At 37.5% G+C, this 19,566-nt stretch overlaps 1 protein-coding gene across 3 annotated transcripts in view; it reads right to left on the bottom strand.

Moving 5' to 3' along the window:
• The window catches only part of PIP5K1B (phosphatidylinositol-4-phosphate 5-kinase type 1 beta), a 323,109-nt gene that overhangs the window by 85,902 nt on the left and 217,641 nt on the right, over positions 1 to 19,566 (bottom strand). For all 3 annotated transcript variants that reach the window (XM_082403683.1, XM_082403682.1, XM_082403684.1), the window contains 4 exons: positions 19,479 to 19,562; positions 19,307 to 19,355; positions 16,694 to 16,778; positions 4,320 to 4,475 (listed from right to left, as the gene is read on the bottom strand). In XM_082403683.1, the coding sequence (XP_082259809.1) occupies positions 4,320 to 4,475; positions 16,694 to 16,778; positions 19,307 to 19,355; positions 19,479 to 19,562 (374 nt within the window). The remainder of the gene's footprint in view (positions 1 to 4,319; positions 4,476 to 16,693; positions 16,779 to 19,306; positions 19,356 to 19,478; positions 19,563 to 19,566) is intronic.

Below are 19,566 nucleotides of genomic sequence, written 5' to 3'. Positions count from 1 at the left end.
GAAAAACTGAAAGCATTTCCACTAAGATCAGGAACAAGAGAAGGTTGTCCACTCTCACCACTACTATTCAACATAGTTTTGGAAGTTTTAGCCACAGCAATCAGAGAAGAAAAAGAAATAAAAGGAATCCAAATCAGAAAAGAAGAAGTAAATCTGTCATTGTTTGCAGACGACATGATACTATACATAGAGAATCCTAAAGATGCCACTGGAAAACTACTAGAGCTAATCAATGGATTTGGTAAAGTAGCAGGATACAAAATTAATGCACATAAATCTCTTGCATTCCTATACACTAATGATGAGAAATCTGAAGGAGAAATTAAGGAAACACTCCCCTTTACCACTGCAACAAAAAGAATAAAATACCTAGGAATAAACCTACCTAAGGAGACAAAAGACCTGTATGCAGAAAACTATAGGACACTGATGAAAGAAATTAAAGATGATACAAACAGATGGAGAGCTGTACCATGTTCTTGGATTGCAAGAATCAACATTGTGAAAATGACTATACTACCCAAAGCAATCTACAGATTCATTGTGATCCCTACCAAACTATCAATGGCATTTTTCATAGAACTAAAACGAAAGATTTCACAATTTGTATGGAAACACAAAAGACCCCGAACAGTCAAAGCAATCCTGAGAAAGAAAAATGGAGCTGGAGGAATCAGGATCCCTGACTTCCAACTATACTACAAAGCTACAGTAATCAAGATAGTATGGTACTGGCACAAAAACAGAAATATAGATCAATGGAACAGGATAGAAAGCCCAGAGATAAACCCACGCACATATGGTCACCTTATTTTTGATAAAGGAGGCAAGAATATACAATGGAGAAAAGACAGCTTCTTCAATAAGTGATGCTGGGAAAACTGGACACCTACATGTAAAAGAATGAAATTAGAACATTCCCTAACACCATACATGAAAATAAACTCAAAATGGATTAAAGACCTAAGTGTAAGGCCAGACACTATAAAACTCTTAGAGGAAAACATAGGCAGAACACTCTATGACATAAATCACAGCAAGATCCTTTGTGACCCACCTCCTAGAGAGATGGAAATAAAAACAAAAATAAACAAATGGGACCTAATGAAACTTAAAAGCTTTTGCACAGCAAAGGAAACGATAAACAAGACGAAAAGACAACCCTCAGAATGGGAGAAAATATTTGCCAATGAAGCAACTGACAAAGGATTAATCTCCAAAATTTGCAAGCAGCTCATGCAGCTCAATATCAAAAAAACAAACAACCCAATCCAAAAATGGGCAGAAGACCTAAATAGACATTTCTCCAAAGAAGATATACTGATTGCCAACAAACACATGAAAGAATGCTCAACATCACTAATCATTAGAGAAATGCAAACCAAAACTACAATGAGGTATCACCTCACACCAGTCAGAATGGCCATCATCAAAAAGTCTGCAAACATTAAATGCTGGAGAGGATGTGGAGAAAAGGGAACCCTCTTTCACTGTTGGTGGGAATGTAAATTGATACAGCCACTATGGAGAACAGTATGGAGGTTCTGTAAAAAACTAGAAATAGAACTACCATACAACCCAGCAATCCCACTATTGGGCATATACCCTGAGAAAACCATAATTCAAAAAGAGTCATGTACCACAGTGTTTATTGCAGCACTATTTACAATAGCCAGGACATGGAAGCAACCTAAGTGTCCATCGACAGATGAATGGATAAAGAAGATGCGGCACATATATACAATGGAATATTACTCAGCCATAAAAAGAAACGAAATTGAGTTATTTGTAGTGAGGTGGATGGACCTAGAGTCTGGACCTAGAGTCTTCACACTTCACAGAGTGAAGTAAGTCAGAAAGAGAAAAAGAGACACCGTATGCTAGCACATATATATGGAATCTAAAAAAAAAAAAAAAGAGGTTCTGAAGAACCTAGGGGCAGGACAGGAATAAAGATGAAGACAGAGAATGGACTTGAGGACATGGGGAGGGGGAAGGGTAAGCTGGGACAAAGTGAGAGAGTGACATGGTCTTAGATATACTACCAAATGTAATATAGATAGCTAGTGGGAAGCAGCTGCATAGCACAGGGAGATCAGCTCCGTGCTTTGTGACCACCTAGAGGGGTGGGATAGAGAGGGTGGGAGGGAGACCCAAGAGGGAGGAGATATGCGGATATATGTACATGTATAGCTGATTCAGTGTGTTAAAAAGCAGAAACTAACACAGCATTGTAAAGCAATTATACTCCAATAAAGATGTGAAAAATAAAAATAAGAAAGAGAAAAACAAATACCGTATGCTAACACATATATATGGAATCTAAAAAAAAAAAAAACATGGTTCTGAAGAACCAAGGGGCAAGACAGGAATAAAGATGCAGACATAGAGAATGGACTTGAGGACACGGGGATGGGGAAGGGTAACCCGGGACGAAGTGAGAGAGTGGCATGGACATATATACATTACCAAATGTAAAATAGATAGCTAGTGGAAGCAGCCGCATAGCACAGGGAGATCAGCTTGGTGCTTTGTGACCACCTAGAGGGGTGGAATAGGGAGGATGGGAGGGAGAAGCAAGAGGGAGGAGATATGGTGATATATGTATATGTATAGCTGATTCACTTTGTTATAAAGCAGAAACTAACACACCATTGTAAAGAAATTATACTCCAATAAAGATGTTAAAAAAAAAAAAGGATGAGTGGAAGTTTAAACCTAAACATTTCTGGGAAGGTACCTTATTAAGCCATTCTTTAAATAATACTAACGCTGTATTGTATTCATTTTCCAGAATGTTCTTTAATGCAAAAGTGTGATAGTGGTTGATTGTCTCAGAATATGGAGCACCTGGATGGGGCAACTTTGAATAGTCTCGAAAGGTGCCAACGTGGGAGGAGTTTTCCAGGGGTATTGGAAACAGATCCTATTAAATGCAATGCTTATTGAGCACCTACTTTGTGCCAGGTTCTATGCTATATATTATCCACGTGAATTATCAAAATATCCCTGTGAAGAAGGTAGTACAATTAGCCCCAGTTACTGATGTGGAAAGTGAGGCTCAGATATTAAGGGTCCACAGCTAGGTCCATAGCTAAGACTGGTGGATCTTGGATTTGAAGCCAAATTTCAAGATCCTAAAACAGTGCCTGGCACACAGTAGGCACTCAATAAACGTATGTCAGATCATTCTAAGCCCAAGACTCCTTCCCCAGCACCAGAGAAAAAGAGAAGAGGGTGGTGCTGAAGAGAAACTCTGCCAAAGGTCAACACTTGGGCGGGATTTTGGTGTGCTCCCCAAATCCCCAATTTAAGCAACACTGTTTGAGGCTGTAGGAAGCTCAGCCTTAATCATTGCTTTGTCAGCTTCATGCATTATGGGTCCTTTGTGAAACAGAAATAGAGAACAGAGTTTCTCTCAGACACTCAAGTATCACTGAGATTCAGACACGCCCTTTCTGAGTGCAGATTTAACTTCTGTAGTTCCCTGATGCAGGCAGAAATTGAGCCAGAGGAAACGGGAGGCTTTCTTTCCAAAGGTCTGCCCAAATGGTGATCTGCCATCAGACCCTTTGCAACAGACTTCTGATGGGTGGTTGATGAAATTAATAGAGGGTAGCCTGCAAAGTTGATGCTCTTGGGAATGACTCTTTGTTTGGCCTTTTAGGTTGGTATTTGTCAGAAACCCCAGCCACTCCATTAAATCATTTTTGTCATTTAGAAAAAAAAAAAAAAAATATATATATATATATATATATACACATTACCTGAAAAGACAGAAAATACATATCTATGTCTTTATCTCTATAACCATTTGAGAAATAAATCTAACAAAAGGTAGGAATATATGACATGTCAGGAGAAAATGATAAAACTTTTATTAAACTCATTAAAGAGGACCTAAATAAATTGGTAATTCACTGTTACATTGTGTATGTATGTATGTATATGTATATAATGTGTGTGTATGTTTGAAAAAAATATATATACAAGCCCAGACCAAGGTCTACTAGTAAAAACACTAAAACCTTCAGATGTGTTACCTTCAGGTAGTGGGATTATAGATCTTTGTTTCTGAATATTTTAGTCTGTTTTAATTTTTTTTTTTACCATAAACCATATACGGTATTGTTTACGTGTTATAAAAATTTTACATTAACTGTGTCATACTGTAAACATCATTTTAAAAATTAGTTAAGAGACTTTGTTTCCTAGAGAAAGTATTTTCTCATTTTTCTACTGTGAGTTTACATTATTTATACAAGTAAAATCACATGAACTTTTTTCTTTTCTTCTTTTTTTAAGTTCCATGTCTTTACCTTCTTCATCAAGGCTGCTAAAACTTTGCCCTTCAGTCAGCAAATCACGCTTCTCATCCTTCCATTCCTGGCTAATTGAGGACACAATCTCCTGTGAGGTTGCCTTCAGGGCGGCAATGGAGTTGCACCGTTTTTTAGAAGGTGAGGCCTTCAAAGCTAGAAAAAGGAAAAGGAGAGACAATTATAGTTATTGTAAAACCACATGAATATATTATTTATTAAATTAAAATTTTACTCATGATTTATTAAGATTTTAGTCATTATTTCAGTAGGATGCAAGATGCTTTGTTTTATACATGAGGAAAGGGAGATGATATTATGTTTTGGCAATTTTATTTGTCCAAACTGATTTGACTTAAATCAGAATAGCTTAGAATAAATTTGGATTGAGATATCTCTCCAGATGTAGAAATATAGTCTTATTTGAGGTGAAATTCAAATGCTGCTGCAGAATTATATTTCCTCCTCCAAGCAATGTTTTTTTAGGGCTGGGAAGAGGTTGAGTGGGTTGATAAGCGCAGATGGTAAAGTAAGGAGAATTCTCATGACCCCAGTTTTATTAACTTGGGACTGGGAATTTCTAAACATGCCAATGTTTAATCTTATACTCATGTTACCCAATTTAGCCAAGTTACTTCTGGTTGCTTTTTTCTTTCAGTGACTTTCCACTGAAATTTCCTGCCTTTGGGTCTTTTCTAGGTCATGGTTACTTCAGATGTGTAATTCACTCCTGATTTTTGTCCAGACAGCATTCTATAACTTCTGAAGTGTGTTGGGAACCTGAACCAAGGCAAGTGTACTTCACCATCAATCACGCTCACTGAAGGCTGGGACTTTACTTCTGATATGTCAGTGGGAGCTGCTTCAGCTGCAGCCAGACCATCCCCATGTATATTTTCTCCATGCTGCAATCATTCTTCTTGCTTAACACTGTTAGAGAATTTTCTTGGAGGGCAGAGGGAGAGGGAGGTTGAGACCTCTTTATGCTTTCCCCTGAACTCGGTGTTAGCAGTGTCTCTCTTCCTTTGGAGGTTTGCATATAGGGATAACCTGACAGGAGATGCATTACAGTGATTGTGTTCAGCCTTGGGAATCTCAGACCTTAGATTACACTGCTCATCAGGGCATCCCATCAGCAGCTTGTAAGAACTTAATTGGAGAAGGACTTTGGGACACACAAATGAGGAAAGAATAGAGGGCAATCTCTCCACTTAAAGAGAAGGGAAGGTTTATATGTCCCGTGAGCAGTCTTATAACCATAATAACATAATCGTAATCAATAACATTTTAGAAGGCTTGAGAATTTGGAAGCCAGCATTCACATTCCTTATCTCAAACTATCCAGACGGTCATCTGAAGGAGGTAGGCCCTTTTATAGGTCCAGAAACTGAGAGCAGAAAAATTGTGACCTGCTCAAGGTCACAGAGCTAGAAACCATGAAATCCCAGGTGTCTTCGTTTGAAGTTGTCTAACTGGTGGTTCATTTCCTAGCTCTTCGGCATTCTATTTTCTGGTTAAAGTGAGGGGGGAATAAGATAAAACTAGAGTTTGTTTTTCTTTGAGGGGAGGAGACTTCGAATGCTTAAAAACTGATCAAATGGATTTTAGTGGCAAATAAGTGGACCAAATGTGTCACTTTTTAAACTCCTCATCTCATCAAAACAGTGGTCACACTTGCTTTACAGGTGTGAAGTAATTATCCATACGCTGGCTTTGGCTTTAATATTCTATCTGCTAGCTTTCATAAACTCTCAACTCACACCTTTCAATCTAGTACAGTTGACTTGAACAACACAGGTTTGAACTGTGTGGGTCCACTCATATATGGATTTTTTTCAATACCAAATGCTATAGTCCCACATGATCTGGGGTTGGTTGAATCCTCGGATGCTGAGGAAGCACGCATGTGGAGGGCCGACTCTAAGTTACATGTGAATTTTCCACTGTGTCGGGCTTTGGCACTCCTAATGTCCCTGTGATGTTCAAGGGTCAACTGTGTTTTAAAATTTCTAAGTCAGAGGATCTCAAATGCGGTTCAGGGACTGCTAGGAATCCCTGAAACTCTCCTCGAAGGTCTGTGATGTTAAAACTATTTTCTTAACAATATTAAGAAGTTATTTACCTTCCTCACTCCCATTCTTTCCTGAGTTTTCTAGATGCTACATGACCTGTGGTATCACCACAGACTGAATTCAGAAGCAGACATGAGAGTCTGGATGTCTTCTATTAAGCCAGAATTAGGGATTTGAAAAAATATAAAATAATGCCACTTTTCCCATGCAATTATTTGTTTTGGAAAACATAAGTATGTTTCATAATTACTTTGTTAGAAATCTTTTACTTTTTTGTTAATATTGATGTATGTTAACATGCAATTTTTTTATTGTTACCTTGTAAGAATGAATGAGTATTTAAAATTTTCCTCAATTTAAAATTCTAATAGGTTAAATATAGACAGCTATAATCCACATAAATAAAATCTCTTTGGGGTCCTCAGTCATTTTTTTTTTTTTTAACTTAATAGCTACTTTATTTATTTATTTATTTAATTTATTTTTGGCTGTGTTGGGTCTTCGTTTCTGTGCGAGGGCTTTCTCTAGTTGCGGCAAGCGGGGGCCACTCTTCATCGCGGTGTGGGGGCCACTCTCCATCGCGGTGTGGGGGCCACTCTCCATCGCGGTGCGTGGGCCTTTCACTATCGCGGCCCCTCCAGACGCGCAGGCTCAGTAATTGTGGCTCACGGGCCCAGTTGCTCCGCGGCATGTGGGATCTTCCCAGACCAGGGCTCGAACCCGTGTCCCCTGCATTAGCAGGCAGATTCTCAACCACTGCGCCACCAGGGAAGCCCCTCAGTCATTTTTAAGAGTGTAAAGTGGCGCTGAGACCAAAAGGTTTGAGAATTGCATAGTTCTTAGGTCAGTGCTAATTCTCTAAACTGAGAAACAACTAGGATCAGAAGAATGTTGGCAGCATCATGGAAGAGTGAATGAGGGGAAGATGCTCAGAGAACTGTCTGTACTTGTTGTGGCTCATCATGGACCAAAGGCCAAGAGCCCCCCAAAGAAACAGCTCTTTGCTCATTATCAGCATCACATACAATGAGGAGCAGAGAAGACCCCAAAACAAACCCCTGCCAGGACCAGATGGCACCTAAAGAAAGCCTTTACTTTTGTCTTAAATGGTGAATCTTCCTTAAACGAATTATCTGAGCCTCATTCAGTGGATAAGGACTTGAATCTTGCAGAAATTGAATACCTCAGGGACTTGTTTTGTTTTTTTGTTTTTTTCATATTTGGGGAGATCATTTATTTTCCAAACAACAATTTCATGGATTACAAAGGTGAACTCAAGTTGTGACTTTTTTTTTTTATACCAGAGATTGGGTTGTGGCAATTGGATTAAACAGGTTTCAAAAGGTTTGATGTCAATCACTGGCATCAGGGTGTGTTTTCAACTCTGTAAAAATCTAATTATGTGCACCTATACCTTTCCTAAGGTTTGATAACTCTATCACTTGGAGGAAATGGGCGTGGTCTTCGGAGAATATATAAAACATCAAGCAAAGAGCCAAGCTCATTCTTCTCCAGAGCCCAGAGCTGTTGTGTTTGGACTTGGCTGGGCTGTGGAGACTTTGGAAAGTTACTGCCACCAGGAGGTGAGCACCTAATCAGGGAATTGTTTTGACTGGAAAATCTCAAAGGATGGTTTGGGTTGCTGGTTACTTTCTTTTGTCCACAGAAACTCTTGGATTTGTCTTTGGCTAAATAATGGTGACAGGTATCGTGTGTCCATTTCCAGCTCTATGTCCTGCTACTCAACTACTCCTACCCTTGACTGCTTTTCAGCTCACCTATCTGCCATCCCCTGAACCTCCATGTTCATTCCGACCCCTGGGCCTTTGTACATGCTGCTCCTTCTACTTGAGATACCCTTCTTGCCTCTCTTCCTAATAAATGCTGGCTTATAGTTTCAGGACTTAATTTAGATATTCTTTTCTCTGTGAAGCTCTCTTTGGGAAGATTGGTTTTATTTCTCTTTGTGTACCTACAGTAGCCTATGCAAAAACTCTATTAACAGTTGCTTTATTACATTATAAATCTTTTACATGTTCCAATCCCTGACCCAAAATGGACCATGAAATTACCAAGGGAATTTAATTTTTTTTAAAAAAAATTTCTATATTATTTCTTTCTATATTATTAATGCTTAGCATACTGTTAGGTACATAATAGGTGCTCAAATATTGGTTGAATGAATTAACTATTGTTCTGAAATTTTAGGACAGTTGATTTTTAACTAATTGATGTATCAGTACTATTCTATTCCTTTCAGGAAACCAAGTTTTAGTACTCTAGACACATTATCTGGGTAGAGAATTTCAGTGAGGTTCCAACATTACAGTGACTAATATTTGCAAAAAGAATTATAGGATTTTGCAAACATTATTACATTGACAGCATGACTCAATTCTGGGGTGGGATAACAGATTTAAGAAGGCTAAAAAATTGATATAAAAAAATAAACTTGAAGACCAAGTACTGTTTTCTTTGGGGTAGGAGTGGGGAGGGGAAGTTTTCACCTACAAAGAAAGTATGCCTGTCGCTGAATGGCTGAGTAGAACAGAGCCCCTTGCCAACCTGTGCTGGGAAAGTCTGAACAAGGAATGATCTTTGTTTCATTAAGCCCCTGAGAATTGAGTTAATTTATTGCTGCAGTAAAACTTAGCTAACATGAGTAATAAACTATTTTTTAAAATAAAATCACAACAGAAGGGGTGTGTGAATGTGTGTGTATGTGCTTAGTGAAACATTTGGAAATTTATATTCCCAAGTTTAAATTGTGACTTTCTCTGGGTAATGCATTTTCATTATTGTAATTCAATCTGCATTTTTTCCCCTGAACTTTCTACAATAAACATGTATTACTTTCACAATCAGAAAAAAAAAATAAAAGGAAAGTATGACTGTAGGAATTAAGGGCTTTAACTTAATCACAGTTGAAAAAGGATCTGGAAGTTGTATTTTAAAGTGTCAACTTTACTAATTAAGTGGCTACCCTTTGGAAAGCTGGTAGTAGATGAAAAGTCCATTCATTCATTCAATTATTCATCAAATAATGATCGAGGGCCTACAATGTGCCAGGAAATGTGCTAGCTTCTGGGAATATATATTAGAACCAAACACAGCCCCTACTTTTCAGGAACTCAAAGTCAAGTGGGGGAGATAGAACAACAGTTTACTATGGCAGAGTATGGTAACTGCTATGAAGGAAGCATCATCTGAGCTGAGATGTGAAGGAAGACCAGGGGAAGGATGGAGATCGTTACAGGCAAAGGGACAAGAACATGTAAGGATGTGGAGGCAGCCTGGAATGTTAGGGGTAACTGCAGGGCGCTCAGAGCTGCTGGAGGCTTGAGGGTAGGGTAGAGCATGGAATGGGTGTGAAAGAAGTCACGGCGAGGGAAAGAGAGACCACATCACACAAGGACTCAGAAGTGAAGTTAGGATTTTGCGTACTAGGAAATACACTGAAGTTTTTATTAAGAAAAAAGGTTTTTTTAAGCATGGAAGGGTTTTAAATAGGAAATTAGCAAGAGGAGATTTAAACTGATGCCTCTGTCTGGGGTTTGGGGAGGTTGGATTGGAAGGGGATATGACTGGAGGTAAGACAGGAACATGAGGGCCACAACCTTATGTAAAAAAAAAAAAAAAAGCCCAAACCAAAACCATAAAAATCACAATGGCTGAATAAGGAGAGGCACTGTGAAAGACGGGGACGAACTCTTGATATTTCCAGGTGAGACTAGGTATTGGTGAGTGACTGCATGTGGGTGGTTAAGCTTTGACAAAGCTTGATGCCTGCATGTCTGGTTTGGGTAACTGAGTAAATTGTGGTGACCTTCAGGGAGGCATGGGCTCAGGATGTGAGGCAGGTTCTTGACCAACCTGGGGGAATCCAGAAATTAGTCCTAATATTTGTGGACAACTGATTTTCAACAATGAACCAAGATAATTCAATGGGGGAAAGAAGAGACCATTCAAGAAATGGTGCTGGGACAACTGGATATCCACATGCAAAAGAATGAATTTGGACCCTACCTCATACCATATACTAAAAATTAAATCAATATTTGTAAATCATACACCTGATAACAGAAACATGTGTTGAGAATATATAAAGAACTCTTACAACTCAACAATAAAAAGACAACCTAATTAAAAATGGGCAAAGTATTTGAATAGACAGTTCTCCAAGGAAGATATAAATGGTCAATAAGCACATAAAAAGATGTTCAACATCATTAGTCATTAGAAAAACACAAATCAAAACCACATTGAGATACTACTTTATACTCACTAGATGTCTAAAATGAAAAAGACACACAGTAACATATGTTGGTGAGGATGTGGAGAAATTGGATCCCTCATACATTGCTGGTGGGATTGCAAAATTGGGTAGCTGCTTTGGAAAACAGTCTGGCAGTTTCTCAAAATGTTAAATAGAGTTACCATCTGACCTAGTGTTTCCACACCTGGGTATGTACCCAAGAGAAATGAAAACTTATGTCCACAGAAACCTGTGCATGAATTTCCATAGCAGCATTATTCGTAATAGCCAGAAATGTAAACAACCCAAATATCCATCAACTAGTGAGAGGATAAACAAAATGTGTTAAATCCATACAATGGAATATTATTCAGCAATAAAAAGAATAAAGTACTACAAGATGGCTAAACCTTGAAAACATCATGTTAGGCGAAAAAAGCCAAACACAGAAGGCCACATACTGTATAATTCCATTTATATGACATATTCAGAATAGACAAATCCATAGAGACGGAAAATAAATGAGTAGTTGCCAGGGGCTGGGAAGAGGAAGGAATGAAGAGTAACTGCTAATGGATATGGGGTTTCTTTTCAGGGTAATAAATATGTTCTAAAATTAGATAGTGGTAATGTTTGCACAACTTTGTGAATATATTAAGAATCACCAAATTGCACATTTTAGAAGGGTGAATTTCCTGGTATGTGAATTATACCTGAAAAAAGATGCTATAAAAAGTAGACTAAGAAACCAAAATGGGAAAAAAATAGATTTGCCTACTTGAGAAGTAAAAGACTTGTTACATTAAAAACATGATAAACTATACAAACTGGAAAGGTTCACAACTCACACCATATTTCATGGAGTTGAGGATGCCACTGATGCACCATTAATTTATACACTACTAAGAAAGCAAAAACTCCCAACATGGGGAATCTCATGGAGGAGTCTCACTAAACCTGGGATCCCAAGGGTTACATCCTCCATAAACCTACCAGGGGCCACAAGGAAACTCATGATTTTCAACCACGGCACAGGGTAAAGAGAGGCAGAAAATCTTCCTTCAAAATTTGAACCAAGTTGGTATTCACACAGGATTGCAGGCTGAATAAGTACTATGCTATGGTCTGTCTTAGGCAAAAAAGACCTTAAACAGAAAATTTAATTGGTAGTGGTCTCAATTTGAGACCAATTTTAAGATACCACTGAGATAGTCAAATGTGAAACAAAAGTTTTCCTTAGAATGAAATAAGGTTAAAAAAAGAGATTGATATCTTTAACATGTAGAGTTCATATAAATCATTTGGAAAAATAATAAATACTAATGTAAAAGAGCAAATATTACAAAGCTCAATTCTCAAAGGAACTACAAATGGCCAATAAACATGAATAATGGTTGAACTTCACCAGTACTTAAGAAACACAAAATAAAACAACCAGATAACATCTTTTACTTATCCAAGTAGCATAATTTAAAAAGAATAATTCTGGCTAAAGGCTAGAAGAATACAGACTCTTGTGGAAGTCTAGAGCGGCACAATCATTCTGTGCAGTTATCTGCATTTTAAACCCTTAGTACTTCTTGTTGGAATCTATCCTAAAGAAATAATCATAAGCTTGGACACCATATTTATCTAAAATCATGTTCATAAAAATATTCGTTAGAAAAAGGAGAAATAATGTAAATGTCCAAATGATAGAATCTTAAATAGATTATGGCATACCCATATAATTTCAATGTTGTATTGTAATTTTAAATGGTTTCTTTGTACAATATACAGTGATATGGGAAACTATTCATATTATAATATGTGAAAAATAGAGGACATATACATAAAATTGTACACCACTATGCTACCATTTTTATATAAATACACAAAGCACAGAAATAAAGATGGTAGGAAGTATGTGAAAATATTAGTAGTGGAGGATCTGAATAGACATTTTTCCAGTGATGATATAGAGGTGCCAACAGAAATGGCTGTTATCAGAAAGATGACAAATAACAACTGTTGGTGAAGATGTTGAGAGAAGGGAGCCCTTAGGCGCTGTTGGTGGGAAGGTAAATTGATCAGCCACTATGGAAAACGGTATGGAGGGTCCTCAAAAAGCTAAAAATAGAACTACCATATGATCCAGCAATTCCACTGCTGGGTACTTATCCAAAGGAAACAAAACATTAATTAGAAAAGATACATGCACCCCTATGTTCACTGTAGCATTATTTACAACAGCTAAGATATGTGAGCAACCTATGTGCTCACCCATCAATAGATGAATAGATAAAGAAGATCACACACACACACACACACACACACACACACACACACACACACACTGGACTATTACTCAGTCATAAAAAAGAATGAAATCTTGCCATTTGTGACCTCATGGATGGACCTAGAGGGTATAATGCTAAATGAAATAAGTCAGACAAAGAAAGATAAATACTGTATGATTTCACTTATACATGAAATCTAAAAAACAAAACAAATGAACAAACTTAAGAAAACAGAAACAGAATTATAGATACAGAGAACAAATAGGTAGTTGCTGGGCAGGTGGTGGTGGGAGAAATAGGTGAGGCAGATTAAGAGGTACAAACTTCCAGTTGCAAAATAAATGAGTCATGAGTATGAAATGTACAGTGTGGGGAGTAGCCAATAATTATGTGATATCTTTGTATGGTGACACATCATAAGTAGACTTATCGTGGTGATCAGTTTGAAATGTATAAAAATATCAAATCACTCTGTTGCATAACAGGAACTAACACAGTGTTGTAGATCAATTATACTTCAAAACTAAACACACTCATAGAAAAAGAGATCAGATTTGTGGCTACCAGAGGCTGGGGGTGGGAGGTGGAGGGGGAATTGGACGAAGGTGGTCAAAAGGTACAAACTTCCAGTTACAAGATAAATAAGCACTAGGGATGTGATGTACAACATGGTGAATATAACGAACACTTCTGCATGTTATAAAGGAAAGTTGTTGGGAGAGTAAATACTAAGAGTTCTCATCACAAGGAAAAACTTTTTTCTATTTCTTTAATTTTGTATCTATGTGAGATGATGGCTGTTGTTAAACTTATTGTGGTCATCATTTCATGATGTATGTAAGTCAAACCATTATGCTGCACACCTTAAACTTATACAGTGCTGTATGGCAATTATATCTCAATAAAACTGGAAGAAAAAATATTTATAGTGGATATTTCTGGGTTGTGAGATATCAAATAATTTTTATGGTTTTCTTTTTATTTTCCAATATTTTTACATAGAAATGGTTTTACTCTCACAAAAATTAACTCAACATGGATTAAAGACTTAAACATAAGACCTGAAACTGTAAAACTCCTAAAATAAAACATAGGGAAAAGTTCCTCAACAATGATCTTAGCAATGACTTTTTGGATATTACACCAAAAGCACAAGCAACAAAAGCAAAATAAACAAGTGGGACTACATCAAACTAAAAAACATCTGCATAGCAAAAGAAACAATCAATAAAATAAAGAGGCAGCCTACAGAATGGGAGAAAATATTTGCAAACCATATATCAAATAAGGGGTTAATATTCACAATATATGAAGAACTCATACAACTCAATAGTAACAAAACCAAATAATCTGATTAAAAATTGGGCAAAGGACCTGAATAGACATTTTTCAAAGAAGACATACAGATGGCCAACAGATACATGAAAAGATGCTTAACATAACTAATCATTAGGGAAATGCAAATCAAAACCACAATGAGATATCACCTCGTACCTGTCAGAATGGCTATTATCAAAAAGACAAAAAATAACAAGTGTTGGTGAGGATGTGAAGAAAAGGTAGTCCTAGTACACTCTTGGTGGAAATGTAAATTAGTGCAGCCACTATGGAAAACAGTATGGAGTTTCCTCAAAAAATTAAAAATAGAACTACCATATGATCTAGCAACCCCACATCTGGGTATGTACCTGAAGGAAATGAAGTCACTATCTTGAAGAGATATCTGCATTTCCATGTTCACTGAGGCATTATTCACAACAGCCAAGACATGGAAACAACCTAAGTGTCCACTGACAGATGAATGGATAGAAAAAAATAAGGAAATCCCGCCACTTGTGACAATATAGTTGGACCGTGACAGCATTATGCGAAGTGAAATAAACCAGAAAGAGAAAGACAAATACTGTATGATCTTACTTACATGTGCTAAAAAACTGAACTCATAGACATAGAGAGTAGAAGAATTGTTACTTGGGGCTGACGGGTGGGTGAAGTGGGGAGACATTGGTCGAAGGGTACCAACTTCCAGTTATAGGATGAATAAGTTCTTGAAATCTAATATACAGCATGGAGACTATAGTTAATAATTCTGTCTTACACACTGGAAAGTTGCTAAGAGGGTAGATCTTAAATGTTCTCACCACACAAACACATACACAGACACACAATTTGTAATTATGTGAGATGATGAATGTGTTAAGTAACCTAATTGTGATAATCGTTTTGCAATATATATGTGCACCAAATCATCACATTGTACACCTTAAACTTGCATAACGTTATATGTCAATTATATCTCAATAAAGCTGGGAAAAAAAGCCTTAAGAAAGTGTTTTACTTTCATTAACAAAAAACTCCAACAAATATTATAAGAAAAAAAATCTGTCTTATATAAATACAAAATATGAACATTCTACTCTTTCAGTTTTTTTGTGTGGCTAAATTGTTATGAAATTGGACCACAAAATACCTAAATGATAAAATAACATAAGTAACAACAGGGTTATTTTTTCCTTTTCACATAGTTAAAAAATTTTCTACATAAATAATACACATCCATTGTGGAAAATTTAATAAATATTGATGTAAAGAAAAAGAAAATACCACACAATCTCATGGTTCGGAATAACCATTGTTAACTTTGGGTTTAGTTTGCTCTTCTTTTTTCATGTCCTTATGGTTTAAAGTTAGGGTACTGATTTGAGATCTTTCTTCTTTTTTAATGTAGGCATTTACAGCTACACATTTCCCTCTGAGCACTGACTTTGCAGCATCTTCTAAGTTTCTGGAATGTGTATTTTCATTTCCATTCATCTCTAAGTTTTTCCTAATTTCACTGTGTTTTCTTCTCTGATCCATTGGTAGTTTGAGGGTGTGTTGTTTAATTTTCACATATTTGTGAATTTTCCAGTTTTCACTCTTTACTGATTCATTCCATTGTGATCAGAAAAGACACTTTGCATGATTTCAATCTTTTAAAATCTATTGAAATATGTTTTGAGGACTAACATATGGTCTATTCTGGAGAACACTCCATGAGAATAACTACTGTTAACATTTTTATATATCCCATTAGAATTTTGTTGTGCATTTAGGTATGCCGACCAATAACTCTATATATGTGAATGAAGCTAGCTATAAGGACTAAATGTACCTTTAATACATCATTTTTTATTTGTTGCATATTATTCCATTATTTAATTGTATCATAACATATTTAACCAATGTATTATAGGGTTGGATATTTAGGCAGTTTATAATTTTTTCCAGCACAAAATTAGACTTTAATGATTACAGCATCAATAAATACCTGGCTAGGATACTTAACCGTAATTACTAAGTGATTACCGCTTTTGGGAGATAAATAGTTCCAACTCTTCAAATAAAAATCTTACAAAGTGGGGCTTCCCTGGTGGCGCAGTGGTTGAGAGTCTGCCTGCCAATGTAGGGGAGACGGGTTCGTGCCCCGGTCCGGGAAGATCCCACATGCCGCGGAGCAACTAGGCCCGTGAGCCACAACTACTGAGCCTGCGCGTCTGGAGCCTGTGCTCCGCAACAAGAGAGGCCGCGATAGTGAGAGGCCCGCGCACCGCGATGAAGAGTGGTCCCCGCTCGCTCCAACTGGAGAAAGCCCTCGCACAGAAACGAAGACCCAACACAGCCAAAAATAAATAAATAAATAAATAAATTAAAAAAAAAAAAATCTTACAAAGTGAACTCAGCCAGTAAGTGCTAAAGGTAAAAAAAAGAAATTCATAAAAATCTTACCTTGAATTTTCTTGAAAACTCTGGAATTCATAAACTTTAGAAATCTGTCTGCATAAAAGCTTGGTCTATGAACCGAAACAGTGTCCTGAAAAGACAAATCAGGTACGAGAGGTTTACCTCTCAGACAGTGTGTTTCAAGCTAGAGGACAGATCTAGGCAGTTGTCTCTCTGTTAGCCAATGTCCTTAACCAGAAGGTGTGGATGTCGGGAGCCACAAAAGAGTGATGCCCACGTGCTGTGTGCCCAGGAGCTGGGCTGGGGCAGGAAGCACAAGGCTCAATCTGAGCAAAGGTTCCAGATACTCATGGTGAAACAGAGCATTAAGAGGGGCAGGGGTGAGATAGCAAAGACTCTGCTTCATAAACCCAAACAGCTGATCCTTGTTCCACTGTGTGCCATGAGGGGCTTTTAAATTCCATTTTTTAACATACAGGCAGCCAGTGTCTCAAGTGTCATCTGGAATAAAGACATATCACTTTCAGTCAGGAACAAAAACTGAGGACATAAAGAAGCAAAACAACCCTAATGTAAGAGTGAGATAGAGGGCAAAAAAAAAAGTTTGCTGGTTTCACTTCCCAATAATAACGTATGTAGACACCGGGAAGACTCCTAGGAGACGAGGCTGACTGATGACCCCTGTTATGTTCAATTATCTACTAATTAGATAGAGTTGAATTGAATTAAATTGTTAATTCTCTCATGCTTGGTAGGAGTCTTTAGGACTGAGGGGGCATTTTATTACAAGTCCAGGAAAGAAGATGGATGAAGGAGCTAATTCTGTATGTTTATTCAGTAGTCATTTATTTACTATCCAAGATACACATTCCTAAAAATAGTAAATTCGCTTACTGAGTACTCCATTTTGATTTCAGGTTCATGGCGTCCAACCGGGAAACTTCTAAAAATTTACGTTTAGATACTATAAAGTATCTGCGATGGATTTGGAAGAAAAAACACACACTGGACCAGAATCCAGAGACCCGGTTCTGGTGTTAGCTCTAATTTTAAAAATCTGTGTGGTTCTGGGTAAAGACACTATCTCAGTGCCTCAGTCTTTTCATCTGTGAAATTCGGTGTTACATGAGGCATAAGGCAATTCTGTAATGATTGAGTTACGAAGGACACAGTATGGAGAAACCCTCTTTGCCAAGTTAAAATGGTCCCCTAGACTATCAGTGATACTGCAGATGTGGTGGAAAATTTCCCACTGGTTTGACATGCACTCTCCCCAGTATTCGGTCAGCTCCTGTTGGAAGTGGACACAAATTCACAAGTACCGTCATTTAAAAATATGTAGAACGCAAGATGATTAAGATTCTTGCTTTCCAAGAGAAGTTAGATTGTGGTTCTCCTTGGTATGAAGAAGCAGTGTTTAAAGAAGAGGCACTTTTGTAAAAAGACAGAAGGAAAAAAAATTAACCTACCATCTTGGCCTTTTCATAAAAAGAATCTTTGATTTGAATAATAAGCCTAAGTTTGATTCTCAGAAACAAACTTGTGAACCTGTTGTTTAAAAGTGCATTCTGACGAAGGTCATTCCTTAGCCTGGGAACAAAATGCAGATCTTTCATGCTGAAAGGTTATTACCAGTTTTCCACAGAACTGAGAAAGTGGGTGCTCTTTTCCAAAAAAGGAGAAGAATAGCATCTATAATTTATCTTTGTTTCAAAGGAAAGCATCTGCTAACATCTTAAAAAAATGTGTGAGCAAATCTTTGACCAATATATTCTCTGGAAGTGTCACTTTGAGTTATTAACTGAGGGAGGCTGAGGCCATAAATGTTCTGTCAACAGCAGGAAGTTCAAATTTAACATCTAGATAGGAAGTCTCGTGTGTGTGCGTGCGTGCGCGCATGTGCGTGTATAGAGAGAGAGAGAGAGAGAGGCTGCTCTTTGATAACCGATGGTTTTCTTCAGTCATGCCAATTCTGGGTCCAAAAGACATCCTCATGTCAGTCAGCCTTTGTCATGTATAAATCCAACACAACCGAAAAAGTTTTCCCTTCCTACGTCCTTATTATGTTAGGCATCATGTTGAACACTAAGGGGCATTATTTAATTTAACCCTCACATCAGCCTACGAGGCAGGTATGAGGTACTACTACTAGGCTTCTGCTACAAATGGGAAACCAGGCTAAGAGATGACAAGCAAGCAATGTGTCTGGGACACATGGCTAGTAAAGTGGTTTGAATGCAGAGTTCAAGCCCAGGGCTGTTTACCGTCAAAGTAGGGTTCAAATCCCTCTGAAGCTTGGTCTTGGGACAACTTGAGTTCAAGTGCCCTACTGGTCTTCCCAGTGTCTATGAAAAGTCTCCTCCTTTTTCTCATCATCTCATAATTGGGCCCTACAGATTGCACATAAAAACGAGACCTCATTTTGTTTTCCTGGCCTCTACCTAGTCACCGGCTGGATGGCCTCTATTTGAAGAGCTATTCACATTTATGTTGTCTTTGTTCTTAGATTTGAACCAGTCTGCTAGCCTGAGACTCTGAGTTTATAAAGATCTTTTTTTCCTTTCCTCTTCAAGTGACACGGCTTCCTAGACATACTTTGAAGTCTCTGAGAAATCAGAAAAATATACAGTTTAATAAGGAGCATGATAAATCACTCACCCCATCATAAACAAGAGCTTTCCAGGAATGTTCCAACTTTTTCATTAACCTAAACATAAACGGACAGAAAAATAAAAATAAGAATGTAAAATCACTCCCATTTGGTGAATTTTCAGAACCTTTCGTTGATTTATTTTGAAATAATAAAAGACTACTTCCCCAAATTTCTTACCTATATGATTGCAGAATATCAATAATGCCCATAAATAAAAGTAGCTTTTCTCCCTTATGGCTTTTAGCTGGAATGCCTCCCATTCTGT

Source organism: Balaenoptera borealis, assembly GCF_965194805.1.
Source record: "Balaenoptera borealis genome assembly, chromosome: 8".
Lineage (NCBI taxonomy): Eukaryota > Metazoa > Chordata > Mammalia > Artiodactyla > Balaenopteridae > Balaenoptera > Balaenoptera borealis.
The sequence above is the reverse complement of the archived record's forward strand: the minus strand, read 5'-3'. Positions and strand labels throughout refer to the sequence as shown.